This window comes from Equus quagga, chromosome 1 (assembly GCF_021613505.1).
Source record: "Equus quagga isolate Etosha38 chromosome 1, UCLA_HA_Equagga_1.0, whole genome shotgun sequence".
In the NCBI taxonomy this organism is placed as follows: Eukaryota; Metazoa; Chordata; class Mammalia; order Perissodactyla; family Equidae; genus Equus; species Equus quagga.
Genome location: NC_060267.1, coordinates 33,623,673 through 33,638,309, shown reverse-complemented (window position 1 = coordinate 33,638,309; position 14,637 = coordinate 33,623,673). Strand labels below are relative to the sequence as shown.

Genomic DNA, 14,637 nt, shown 5'->3' with positions numbered 1-14,637 from the left:
ACACCACTCATCAAGCTATACTGTGGCAGTGTCCCACAAACAAAAATCAGAGGCAGATTGGCACAGATGTTAGCTTAGCAACAATCTTCTTCAAGCAAAAAAAAAAAGGAAGATTGGCAACAGATGCTAGCTCAGGGTCACTCTTCCTCACCAAAAAAAGAAAAGAAATATGAATTCAGTTGGAAATGATAAAAGTTTCTGAAGTCTACGAAATCACAAAAGTTACAGGTGATGCAAATGTGACCTTAGTCAACAAATACTGGAATACTAGGATTAGACGATGCCCATCAAGGCTAAAAAGACATGAGTTGAGGATGCAAAGGATAGTACTGTCTGAGCCTGATCTTTTCATACATAAAGGAACTTTCCTCTTATTTTTCTTTACTTAGATACAAAAGTTTCTTCCCATTTCAAAAAAGCACTGCTGGTTTTATTGATTCTCTCTCCAAAACTACTTGTTAGTTTTATTTGAATTTAATTCCTTATAATCATAGGCTGCAACCTCAGCTTTCACACAAATAAAGATCAAATACCTGTAGTTCGCGGTTGTGGTTTTCACATAGTAACTGAAGAAATCTCAGGATCGGCTGCATGATGGCAATTGCAGGACTCATTGTGACTTCCTCTGCAGACTTTTCCTCCGCAGTTCCTGCTTCTGATCCTGCACACATAATGTCTATTTCTGGATCCATTTCTCTTCTGTATACACAGTATGCTTTGGATGTTGCTGAAGAAGCTTCTGTTAATTGCCCTTTCATTCCCTCTTTTAAGTGTAATGATGGATCTCTTACTGAAAATAAAGCAGTACTCTTATATTTCTGAATTAATTTCCTTTTGCTCATTAAAATTAAAAAAAAGACAACCAGGCGCCCAAATTCTCTAACAAGTGAGTTAAAAATCATCTGATAAGAGGTGCAACAATTTCCCAAAAGTAATTTGAAGTAGTTACTAAAAAATTAAACTTGCACTGGGATATTAAAGATCTTAATGCCTAGCGAATTTTACGAGGGCTGATGTCTTTCTGATAAACATAAAATATCAGCGTTCAGGAATACGAGAAGACGGGAAAAACACGGCCAACTTCAAAATGTTAATATTTATATGATTTTTATTTACTACCCTGGTGACTTTGTTACTCCAACTACCAAGAATCTTTCATTAGAATATAGTGCTGTAATTTCTGTTCTTAAAGTTTAAATTTCATGAACACTCAGAAGGTTTGGGATAGTTGCTCTCTGCTATGCATTCCACAATGAAATCAAACATTTTTATGTCATTAGTCACTTTGCACTAAAGGCTTGTTTGAGTTTGGTTTTGCAAAGCTGTTTCAAGGTCAACCCCCATGACCATAATAATTCAGAGCCACAGTTGGGATAATTAGACTAAGGTAAGGGAGATGACAAAGATAAGTGAGATCTAAACTCTGTATTACCCTCTTTTCTCTCACTTTACTCTCCCAAATACTCAACTATTTCTTTACCTCTCATTCGTGGACCAGATGTCATCAATTCATTGTCATCATCCCTTTTCTTGTTACCTAAGTCTATGGTATTAACCGTCACTGTTGATCTTATCTCTTTCTGAGCAGCCTTCATTCGGTCATAGAGAACTTTGAAGAATTTTTCTGACTTTTTTTGTTCATGCAACTGCTGGTAGAAAGAATACTGCAAGAAAACATATTTTAAGGTATCAATACCCAAGGGGAGAAAAGTAGTGTTTTTATGCTTGAAATAAACATAAACATTACGGATAAAAGAACACATTTAACGTGCTGCCCATTATTATTTCAGAAATTGACAGCTTTTGCCAGTCTCCTGTACTAGTTAATGCATAGTAATAATAGCTTGTATTTGCTTAGCACTTTCCAGTAAAATCCAACATGTTTTCATATGCTGTTTAATTCATCCTTACTGATCATTTATTTTAAGATTTACAAAGGCACTGTAAGAAGTTGCATGCCAAGAGTTCTTTGATTTTGATGTTATTATGAAGTCATGTATTGATTCAATACATTCTTATTGAGTGACTACTATGTGCCAGGCCCTATGCTAGCACTAGGAGTAGAACAAAAAGGAAAAACAACCACAATCCCTGCCTCATGAGTTTGTAATCCACAGTGAAAAACAGCCACTAATCCAGTGATCATCCTATGCAAATGTGAGTTTATGGACAGTTACAAGAGTTATTTTCCTCTTTATCTAAATTAAAGTACATTTAATTTATATTGTGTTACCATGGCAGCCTTACTCACAGGAATCCACTGATAAATAGGACTGAGTTCTTTTGGTACTTCATTAGCTACATTGTTTTGCATGGGGTCTAGGAGAAGCCACCATAAAATATGTAAAATGAATTCTGCTTTAGAGTGAATAATGATATAGGAAGAATTCAACACCAAACAGTATGATAAAACATATCTTAGTGAGAGGTGGAAATCCTGAACCTTGGGAATATCTGCTCTAATCATTGTTTGCTTAGTGACTTGTGGAATTATCCAAAAGAGGTAGGAGATAGGAAAGACGACACACTCTAGAGAAGACAGAATTTGCACTGGGTGGGAAACGGTAAGTTATTATTACAAAACCATGGGATAGACACAACACAAACAAGAGAAATGGAAGCAAAAAAAATTAATGATAATGACTTCAGTAATGTACTAACCAAAAGAGAGTTATATAACCTTGATGAGAGACAGTGTGAAGAAAACAAACGAAAAAATAATGATTTCCAGATCAAGTAGAATTGACCATAATCCAATAAATCTAGACGGCCAATTTTGGGGAGTTTGGCTCCTGCAGATACGCTTTCCTGAAAGAAGGCCTAGAACCATGACCCACAGGTCCCGGGACTTGCAAGTGAGACGCCATGGGCATCAGGTCAGGAAATGGATGCCTGTCCTGCAATTTTCGATACGGGCAATATACATTCACTGAGTGTTTTATGAAGCCTTAGAAGTTGGCTTCATACCTACGAGGGGAAGCTCTAAGCAGAGGGCTAGCAACCCCTCAAGAAAGCAGGCCAAAAAGCCACCGTAACCATGGCAACGACAGTGAAACAGTCGAGCCGGTTCTGTTAATTCAAAGGATAAATGCAGCATCTACAGACCTCAACGGTCTCACAAATTAAGCTGATGTTAAACCCTAATATTTTCAATACAATGGAGTTAGAAGGTGGAAGGGGGTTCCAATATATTAATGAGGAAGTTATAGAAACTTTGTGGCTCTATGAAAACAAAGTTTTATAATTTATGTAGTCCCTTGACATACGTTATCTCACTGATACTTTCAGTACAACTGTGTGATGAATAGAGAATGTTCTTATTTCCATTTTATAGATCACCTACCTAAATGGCTTGCCCAATATTACATAACTAGTAAGTGGTAGGGCTAGGAGTTAAATCTAGATTCTCTGACTCTAAATTGCTAAGTTTATAAAGTAACCTCTTCAGCTCATAAAAACAGATTATTTACATAGACACGCCTTTTTTAAACTAGGGCTCTACAAAGCTGAATAGTATGATTTTAATAAAAATCAAAAGTATGTTATATATATGTATATATGTATATAATCTCAACAGGTAGCATAAGGATTTCTCTTATGAAAGGTATGATTTTTAATTAGGAAACTACCTCTATCAGTTGCACAGAGTATCAGGGGAAACTTTCAGGTTTTTTCAGGAGCCAAGGGTGATGGAGAAACAGACGTGGGCCACAGAGGAAGGAGTTTCCCCCGAGAAGAGGAGGGAGACTAGAAACGGGAGGACAGAGAAGGGAAAGGAAGTGAGGAGCTAGGGCATGATGCAGGGTGAGTCAGCCAGTGAACCTTCCCAGGAGCGAGGAAGTAGAAGGCTGTTTTAGAGAGGAGATACTTATAGTGGTTAAGAGCACAGACTCTGGAGCCAGACTGCACGGGTTCGAATCCCGGCTCTATCTCTAAACAGCTATGAGAGCTTGGGTAAGGAAATTACACTGTCTATCTTAGATGCTTCTTTGGTAAGATGAGATAATATTTAAGTTACCTCATAGGTTGTTGTGAGTATTAAGTAAGTTAATACATATAAAGCACTAAGAACAGGACCTGGTATTTAGCAGGTATTCTTTTCACTATTGTTATTAGTGTTCAATTTAAAATTGTAATATAAGTACCTCCTCTATCCTCCCCATCAACTAATCTTTAATAAAGCACACTAAACATATAAAGTGACTTATGAAGCCAAGAGGGTAGAGATTAAGGAAGGGGATCAGATTCCCATCTCAGGAGCACAGAAATAGGGGTGTCAACACAATCAACGAACTAAGAAAGCAAGACTTCAGTGGCTAAGGAGACTGTGAAAATGTAAACGCCCCTGGGGACTGGCAGAAGTCTTGGAGAGGAGTGGGTTTTAGACTGTTAAAGGGCAAGGAATGGGATTCAAGCTGACCCCAACCAGATAGACCTCTTAGAGCCAGGAGCACACAGCTGACATCTGGGTTACACAATGATGTAGATGTGAGAAACCTAAAGGGGGTAGGCTGGTAAATGAGATTGTCATAACCCATCTTAAAAGGTTTTCACAAACAAAAACAAGCTAATGTTATTTCATCAACAAATATTGGTTGAATGGCCATAAAGCATTGTAGATATAAAGAACAGGACACGATCCGCTACTTTAAGAAAGATAAAATTTAATTGGAAAGGTAGGTATCATACAAATAATGATAAAGTAACACAGGCAAAGTGCCCAGTGAGCATTAAAGAAACAAGTGCTATGGGAACTCAGATAAAGGAGTGATGGCCAAAGGCCCCAGCCAGATATGGAAGACTGTGAAGGAGGTACATCTTGACTCAGACCATTCCTGAACATTTATTGAGCGCCTAGATTGCGCCAGACATGGTGCCAGACACAAGGCATAAAAAGATGAACAACACGTGGTCTCAACCTTTAAGGATTTATAATTTACTAGACAGAGCCTGAGGCACACATGAAGTGGCGCAATAACGTGGCAGAAATGCTACTGAAGATGTCTGCAGGATACGGCAGAGGCATATAGTAACTAGAGAACAATTCCGCCTAGTGGGACATGGGATCAGAAAAGGCTTCCAAGAGAAGTTCATGAGTTGAGTCCTCAAAGAGGAGAAAGTAACATGAGGAATAAGACAACGCCTCTGAGGAACTACAAAGTGCTTAGTATAGCTGGCGCACAAGAGAGAGGAGAAGAGGGGGGAGGTGGAATAAGAAAGGAAAAGTTGGAAAATTTGAAGAGATTAAATCATGAAGGATCTTATGGACGATGGCAAGCAGTTTGCCTTTATAGGGCAAGTGACAGATTTTAAACAGGAGAATAACATGTTTTTTGGAAAGATATCTTTGGAAGCAACACAGAGAATGATTTGGAGAAGGGCGAAAATGGAATGAGGGATAGTTCCTGCAAGACTACTCATCATGGTCCAGGAAAAGATAAGAGGGATGGGTAAAGATAGCTGGATGTGCAGAGATTGAAAGCAGAGTATGGATATGACAGACGTCAACAGGGCAGAATCAGAGGTTGGCCTTCGATGAGATGTTTGGGAAGAGAGTGAGGGTGAGTAAGTTGAGGTCAAGGCTGGCTTTCAAGTTTCTGGCCAGACAGCTGGGTAGGTTGCCAGTCACTGAGAAAGGTAAAGCAAAAGGAGGAGTGGGTGGATGGCGAACAATAGTGGATTCAGTTTGGGACATGTTGAGTTCAAGGTAGTTATGGGACATCCCACTAAATATTTCTGGAAGATAGCTGAACGTAGAGTCTAGAACTTGAGTGAGTGAGTTGAGAATCATCAGCATTGACTGGAAGTCTAACATGTCAAAATGAATGAGATCAGGCTGAGGGAACAAGCAAAATAAACAGACGAGAGCCCAAAGAAACTTGAGAGATGTCAGGAGTTAAGAGTTAAGTAGAAGAGTTAAGGAACAAGTGCCTTCAAAAGAGGCTTAGACGGGCCAGCCCTGTGGCCAAGTGGTTAAGTTCGCGCGCCCCGCTTCAGTGGTCCGGGGTTTTGCCAGTTCAAATCCTGGGCACTGAGACGGCACCGCTCATCAAGCCACGCTGAGGTAGTGTCCCACACGCCACAGCTAAAAGAACCCACAACTGAAATTACATAACTATGTACCGGAGGGCTTTGGAGAGAAAAAGCAAAAAAATAAAATTAAAAAAAGAAAAGAAAAAGAGGCTAAGAAGAAATGGTAGGAGGTAGGAAGAGAAGAGGTTGGTGTCCCAAAGCCTAAACTGAAAAGGTTTCAAAAAGAAAGAAAAAGTCACCAGTGACACTTGCCACAGAAACATTATATAAAAAAATAACTGAAAGGTGTTTTGGTTGTGAAGGGATGTAGGGAAGAACTTGTCAGGAATTTCAAAGTGGAACATGTGGTTTCTGACAGGAGCTGCCTTCTTCTCCAGCAAGAAGAGGACATAAATAAGCATAAATACGTATGGAAGGTGAAAGATAATCTCATCTGATGATCCTCAGTGGCCCAGAAACAGGAATCTAGAAAGCAGTGGAATCTCAAGGATTGCTTCTACCTAGAGATGCCAAAAGAAAATCCTTCACTCATCTGTGAATAAGCTACACCTAACATTATGCAGTTGCTTAGACAATTTCTTGAGAAAGTCCCAACTGATTATCTGGTTGTAGAAGACACGAAAATTTCCAAGAAAACCCACTCAAATCCCTCCACCACGCGGTTCCCCAACTTCCTCAGGGGAATCTGTGCTGCAGCTTCAGGACCACGAGATTTTCAAGACTTGTTTTTGAACTAAGGAGTCTCAGCATTTTGGAGTTGTTTTTTGGTCTCCGTTCATGAGGCCTTTCTTCCTAAAGCCAGCTGCTATCGGGTATGTCATATAGTGAAGTTCCTGTTGCTCATTGATGGTTAAATAAAGGAAAATATCCTAGTTTTTAAATGAGATGTGGCTTCTACTTGCCATGAATGGGGAAAATGGATTCTGGAATTTCCACTTAGCTGTAAGCATAGTTTCCTTTCCCGACCAAGGCAAACCTAGAAAGAGCAGATAGTGAGCGGCAGGAGCAGGTCTAGGAGGATGATGGGCGTTCTCTGGGAGCACCTCCCAGATCTTGGGCTCAGGCAGCACGTTCTGCCTTTTGGTGCAGAGGAGTCCAGGGGCAACTCGGCATGAGTTTCAACATGAAATGTGTCTTCTGGAAATAGGGTCTGATCCCGGCAGGCAGCTGAGCACACTGGTCACTGTAGTGGAGCACTGCATAGACGAACAATGACTTTCAACTCACCCCACCTGAGCTGAATGAACAAATAAAATGGTTCTTCTCTCCCCCGGCCAGTGAAAAATTCACTTGCTCAGAGATGTTAGAGTAATGAGCACAGGGAGATACGCGGCAACAAGTAATGCTACTGTTCTAAACTTTGAAAAAAGTACATAGGAGGAAATGTGCTGAGATGGATGGTGAATGTTATTGAAACCCGTTATAATGCCAAAAACTGTGTGAGGAGTTTAGAATATTACCTCATTTAATAATACATTTAATTCCTTTTTTTATGATTTAATGTAGATGAGTCAAAATGTCATTTTTATCTAATAAAAGTTGGCCTAAAATTTCTCTAAATAAACCCGAATTTCTGGTACAATGTTAGAAAGGATGCTTCTAGGAAATGTTCTGCTTCGCTGCATAATTTGTGCTCTATAGTTTCTATAGCAAGTCAAACAAATTTATAAGGAAAATGTGATACAAGGTTGTTTTTTTTACTTGAGATAGTCATGAGAAGCTAAAAGAAATAACAGTACTTTCCCGTGGTTTCTATGACAAGTAAATAAGAAATACAAGTAACATATGCTATGCCCATCATGATAAGCAGGTACCTGAGTTTGCGTATTTCCTCCTTCAAGCAAGGCAATGCCAAGTAAAATGCCTTCTGAAAAAATCCTGTCATTTTTGGTGTTCACTATAACATCAATGACAAGTTCAGATGCACCTTCTTTATCCAGGAGACACTGAATATCTGACATTGATATCCCCATCTTATCGGAATCTTGTCCAGAAAAGCTTCCTGTGATTAGGAAAAATAAATAAATAAACCTTTATTACAGACATTATTAGCATATAAAGTTTTCAAATTCTTAGGCCTTAAGAATATTTATCAATGAGATTTTTTCCCTACAAAGTTAAATATAATAGAAAACAGGTTTTTTTAAAAAAAGTCAAAAGTTTGTAAAAACATAACTTTTTATTAAATGTATGACATTTGTAATTAAATATTTTTTCTTAATAAAAAATACTTTAGAAAAAGAAAAATAGCTTTATTTTTGTCCTTAACTTACATATTAAGAAATTACGACAGTTTAACTATTTTCCAAAGTCAAAAAGCAAAATTAATTCAATTGTTCACATCTGTTTTATGAACCCAAAATTGTACCAATGTTTTTAGCAGTGCTCTTTATTTTTTTCCAGTTTTACTGAGATATGATTGACATATAACATTGTATAAGTTTAAAGTGTACAACATAATGATTTGATATATACGTATATACTATAAAACGATTACCACAAAAATATTATCTAACATTCATCAGCTCACATAGTTACAATTTTTTTTCCTGTGATGAGAACTTTTAGGATCTACTCTCTTAGTGACTTTCAAATATAGGACACAGTATTGTCAACTATAATCATCGTGTTGTATATTATGTCCCCAGGATTTATTTATTTTATAACTGGAAATTTGTACGTTTTCACCACCTTCACTAAATTCCCCTACTGCCTACCCCCGATCTCGGGCAATCACAAATCTGATCTGTTTCTCCAAGTTTGGTTTTACTTGGATTGCATCTATAAATGAGATCATACAGCACTTGTCTTTCTCTGTCTGACGTATTTCACTTAGCATAACACCCTCAAGGTCCAACCACATTGTCACAAATGGCAAGATTTCCTTCTTTTCTTTTATGGCTAATAGTAGTGCTTTTTAAATGAATTTTTTATATCTGTACTCTTTTAAGCAAAATACTAGAGTAACACCAGCATGAAGATATGTTATGAGAATCTTAAAATGAGGAAAAAATCATAAGTCTTGCCTCCGCCTTGTGCAGACTTGCTGTAGGTTCCAGCGAGGGGTCCGTTCATACCAACTCCATAATCACCCTTAAAGTATCGATTCAGGAGTATTTTTCTTAATGTGTTACCCTAATAAAAAGAATAAGGTAAGTGTTAGTTATTGTTTCTTTGCTAACAAAAGGGGAAAAAAACAGTAAATTAAAATGCCACTTAAAATGCATTTTATGAATGATGTTGAGACATGGAAAAATTAACTTTATGCTACATATTTTCTGAGACAAAATTTGCAAACATTTCCCAAGAAAATAACAATTTTGCTTCTCCCAGAAATAAAGAATAAAATATAGTATTTTCAATAGAACGTACTAGGAAAATCACAAACACTATAAGTTTAACATTTACAGGGTCAAAAACTGAGGATCCCAGTGTTCTTAAGAATATCAGTGGTGCCTAAAGAAACAGCAGATTCATAAGCACTCTAAGAATTGGAAAGAAAAAGCCTTAGTTAGAGGAGCTCAGTAAAAAGAGTTAGAAAAGTACTAGGTATACAGCAGGTGCTCAAAAATTAAGCTTGATAAGACTGAATTATATTTAATTATATTTACATTTCATTTTTATCTTAATTACATTTAAACTCCAAGAGTGAATTATACTTAAACTCCAAGAGCTTTATTCAGAAGACAGTGGGCAAAAAATAGTATAGTCCTTTATAAAACGTGTAATTCAAAAATTCCTAAGTCTTCGATTTTGTACTTCAATTTTGTGCAAGATATCTAGAAAATATTTTGCGATATAGTCACTTGTATGTACATAAGAAAAATAGATAACTCCAAATCTTCCGTTTTATGGGTTATTCTTCTTTTACTTGACAAAAGTGATTTTTAAAGTATTATTTAAATAATACCTCTTAAAACTTTTTAAAAATTTAAATGAACACAACTGAAACGTTATCCCTATCTTGCAGGTATGGAAACTGTGGCATAAGAGCTCGTGTAATTAGCTGCAGATCATGCAGCTAACAGGCGGTGGAGCAAGAGCTGAACTCAATTCTTGACTGCAAAGTCCAGGCCATTTCCCCACGCCAGGCTGCACGCCCCGCTCCCCAAGCACATCTCCCTTTTATGCTGTGACACATGGTTCTCATTGCTCCTTCTCTCTCATGCTTTAGTTATCCTTCTTTCTCAAGACGTTCTGGTTCTGTTAGTTCTCTTGTTGCACTCCTCTCCTCGTCTTCTCTCTCCCCATCAGCAATTTCATCTGGTCCTTGGTTGCACAATCTCTTCTGCAGCTCTGACGGCAAATGTGTTTCCTCCATCCTCGACCTTGCTCTCCTAAGCTTCTCATCATCCTGTTTCTACTTAGATGTCCTCATCTACATCTGGAGGTTCACTGGCACCTCAAACTCAATTTTTCAGAATGGAATAGCCCTTCTCTCATAAACCTGTTCTCCTTTTCAATTTATTTTAAGGACATCAGAATCTTTTTAGTCATTTAGGCTCCAAACTCAAGGGATCATCTACTATCCCCCTCATCTCCACTGAAATTGACAATCATTTGTGAAATCCTACCTACTCTATCTTCTCAACTGTAGCTTCCAGGAGTGCCTTCACCCATTATGTTTTAACCAAATTGAACCATGTGATGATTTTTCAACCACAGTTTTCTAAGTCTTTCTCTTTGCTCACATCATACTCTCTGCCTGAAAAACCTCTTCTTCCATTCTTACTCATGGCCACGTCCTATCTTCCCTCTTCATTCTACCAATATTCATTAGGTGCCTAGTGTGTTTCAGGTACTATCCTAAGTGAATAAGATAACTCTCCCTTCAAAGAGTTTACAATAAGGTCAGTTCCATAATAGAGATGGATACTAGGCCCTGAAGAAGCACATAAGAGGAAAGAGTCAACTCTGAAGAGGCTTTACGTGCATACCTTCCCTACTAACCCATAGATTCATCAGAGCAAAGCTGTTTAATGTGCAAGAAATATGTTCTAAAAGTCACTGTGCCAAGAATTTTAATAGATACTTGCAGTGTCTGGAGTTGTTTATCCTTATAGTGACTTTTATTTATTTATCAATACTTAAGTATTTAGAACACAGACATTTATTATTGCTTCGTATTTCACATTTTCTTCCTTTAAGACCTTTTCATGGAGGGGTGTAGTGAGTAAAGGTGATGACTAGTCTTGGAAGAAACAGTGAGGTGTGAGACTTTATTCTACCATTGAATATAACTCTACTTATCCCTTATACAACCTAAGTGGGACACCTAGAGAAGACATAACAAATGAAAAGTGTTTCCTTTTTTATTTTAAAAGAAAGCCTTTTGAGTTGAATTAATTTCACCTGGCCAAAGAAGGATCCTTCCAAAAGGGGAGGAAACAAAATAAAACATTTCTTTGGAGTCAAATGGGGTTTTCCTGTGTGTTTCATTATAGCAGAAGGAGATGGCTAAAGAGCGTTTTTAGACCCAAAAACTATGGGGTTGAAGTTGTAAGTTGAGGAGAAAAATTTGAGAATATATTAACTGAAGAACTACATTTCTTTAAAGGATAGCTTAGTTTGTCATACTAATCATGGTTCTCACCTCCACAGACCAATGTATTGTTTCTCACTCTAATCCTGTAAGATACAGTTGGCCCTGATGTAATGACTAAAGCTGACAAACGTGAAAATCCAGGCCTGTTTTTATTGAAATTCACAAGTCAGTCTCATTGTCCGGAAGAAAACCTGTTGTGAGTAGGGTCCCTGTGAACTAGCTTCCTTTCTATTCTCCATAAGAGAGCCTTTTAACCACATTACTCCAAGAACCCCACCAAGAGATAAACAAACAAGAGTTTGGTTTTTATAAAGAGAGAAATAGAAAACTGCATTTTACCATTTGTTTAAAAACATGCCCTTTATATTGCTAGAAAATAAGTTTATTTAAAACTAACCACAGAGTAGAACTCTGCCATTATTTCTAAATTCTCTTTGTGCAGATCAAATAAATCACAGGTGCTTATCAGATTCATAAACATCAAGATCAAATGAGCAACACTCTTCTTGTCTAAGCCCAGTCTGGTTAGAAGCACATGTTTTCTAATGTAATGTAATGTAATGTATATATTTTCTAACATAATATTCAGAACACTACAGAAAGGGGAGGGGACTCCCTCTATCTGTGTTCTTAACTCTGGAGCCACACTGCCTGGGTTCCAATCCCCTCTATGCCACCAGGCTAACTGGAGGATCTTAAGCAAGTTATTTCACCACCCTGTGCCTCAGACCCACAAGTGTCAAGTGGAATAGTCATAATGCTTACTCTCCTTGGGCTTCTGTGATGATTAGATAGGTAAAAATACATAAAGTACTTAGAACAGTTCCCAGCACATAATAAGTGCTATATAAGTTGTGCATATTGATTTTATTGTTGGTAGTATTAATATCACCCAGATTATGGAAGAGTTTACAATTTACCAAGTGCTTTTGTACATACTTTCTCACTTTATACCAAACCTTCCCCAAAAAAGTGAAAAAAATTTCTCATGTACTAAGACAATGGCAAAAATGATAAACTGCCTGGAAATCCTAATTTGCCCACTATTAATCAGTCCTTGGAATTATCTACTTGTGAGCTAATATACATGTACTTCACTATATAAAATGGACCTTACAATTTCAACTGAAGTGGAAAAAAGTCTACCCTAGTTCAAACTCCATTGTTTTCAGCAAAGGCAAACTTTGGTGCTAAAAATAAATGTAGAATAGGTTCAGATGGATCACGATTCTGTTCTGTTTGTCTTAGTCATCCTCATTTAAGATTGGAAAACTTCAGATATTGCTACATCACAAGTGTAGCAGAACTGATTTCTGCTGCCAAATATAGAGTTCTGACTTGACGGATGATAGGTAAGTACTGTGTCCCAACTTCTCTTGGGACATTCTTGGTGGCTTGCACTATCTGTGATGGATTATAGTGGTGAGGGCTCTGATGCAAGTCATTTCTGCAAATTCTTTTAACTCAAATAAAGTAATTATAGGACCATTGTCAGAAATTCCGCTGGCGGGATTGTAAATAATTATCTCAGAGCTGTAATTACCATGGCAGAAATTTGGGAAAGAACTACAAGTATGTTAAGCCATTTTGAAAAGAATTCTACCACTATCGGGAAGTTCGACTTCTGTACTTGCTCTTCAATTCCAAAGTGAATTCCTGACTGGGCTTCCCACGGAAGGTGTCTGTGTGGGATTAGGCCCAGGAGCAGGGAATGTCCTTTCCAGTCTTCAAAATCAGAGTCAATTCCAGGCCACAAGACACAGCTTTCAGCCAACGTCTTCATGTGAACACATCCCAGATGTGCTAAACGTAAGGTAGCCAAGATAACTAACAACCACCTTCTGAAATTACAACAAAACATCTCCATAAAAAGACATCTTTTTTGGCCAGAGAAGTCATGCTGACAGTTTGTGAATATGTGGGAGGATTGGCTTTTTCCTGGCTACTTCCTGTTGCACCAACTCCAATGTATCAAAAATTAAGAAGCCTAGAAATGACTGCCTTTCATGCATAGAAAGGATAACAAAAATGTATTAGTCTTAGAAAGGACTAAAGATTTTCTTTGATTTTCGGGAAAGCACGACACTGGTTGCCTTAATAGGAGTTAATAGTATTAGAAGTGAGGACTTCAAGGGCGAGATATTTGAGGTACTGATTCCACATCTGTTCCCTCTCCCTTGGAAAAATGATACACAAAAGTAATATTTTTTCCATTGTGGACAATACAATCAAGACACCATCAAAACATGACACCACAATAAGAATCCTGGAAAACTAAATCCTCAAGTGGTAATTCAAAAGGTAATGAAAATTGCAAACCAAAGATGTTTAATTTAGGGTTTTCTCTCAAGGACTAATGATTAGCTACTAATCAGCTTAGACAAGATCTGCAAGAGGTGATTGCGTGTACCCATAGTCTCCACATAGTATCATTTCAACATTAAACTTGGTATTAGCCTAAGTGGTGTTTCCATAACCTTTTAATTTAATGATGGCATATCTGATTAAATATTCTTCCTCATTTGAATTCCCAGGGGTAAAAAGGTACATTTCTAATTTCAAATAAATTATTGCAACAGCTGTACCCTAATGGAATTACATTAGTTCCATCACTATAATCAATTACGTCTTCAAGGAACTCCTTTGGGAAAATGTGGCCAATCTCCTACAATCTAGCTGTCTAATGGTTTGAATTTCATTCGCTGACTCCAAGGAGTGGAAGCCAATTCCCTCCCCTGATGCTTTTTCCCAGCTTTCATAAGATAAGAAACACAAACTTGAACAGCAGTATTCTTATTATATACATTCACAAGATGCTCTTCATCAACACAATGACACAATCATTATAATCTAGAGAAACATACAGATGTCTCAACAACTCTAATAAACGAGCTTATGAGGGGAAAAAAAGACTGTGGAAAATTTTAAAACCAATTATTCATACCCTGCAATGATAATCTACTTTCATCTTCCTTCCTTCCCCTTTTTTTTATTCATTGTAAAGACATATTACATTCCTACCATGTGTCAGGAACCAGGGGAGGCGATGCAAAAAGATA

The 14,637-nt window shown here is 37.5% G+C and overlaps 1 protein-coding gene across 2 annotated transcripts in view; it reads right to left on the bottom strand.

Moving 5' to 3' along the window:
• The window catches only part of ITPR2 (inositol 1,4,5-trisphosphate receptor type 2), a 467,499-nt gene that overhangs the window by 147,853 nt on the left and 305,009 nt on the right, over positions 1 to 14,637 (bottom strand). For both annotated transcript variants that reach the window (XM_046685544.1, XM_046685537.1), the window contains exons 38-41: positions 9,060 to 9,168; positions 7,848 to 8,035; positions 1,481 to 1,664; positions 534 to 790 (exon numbers count right to left, since the gene is read on the bottom strand). In XM_046685544.1, the coding sequence (XP_046541500.1) occupies positions 534 to 790; positions 1,481 to 1,664; positions 7,848 to 8,035; positions 9,060 to 9,168 (738 nt within the window). The remainder of the gene's footprint in view (positions 1 to 533; positions 791 to 1,480; positions 1,665 to 7,847; positions 8,036 to 9,059; positions 9,169 to 14,637) is intronic.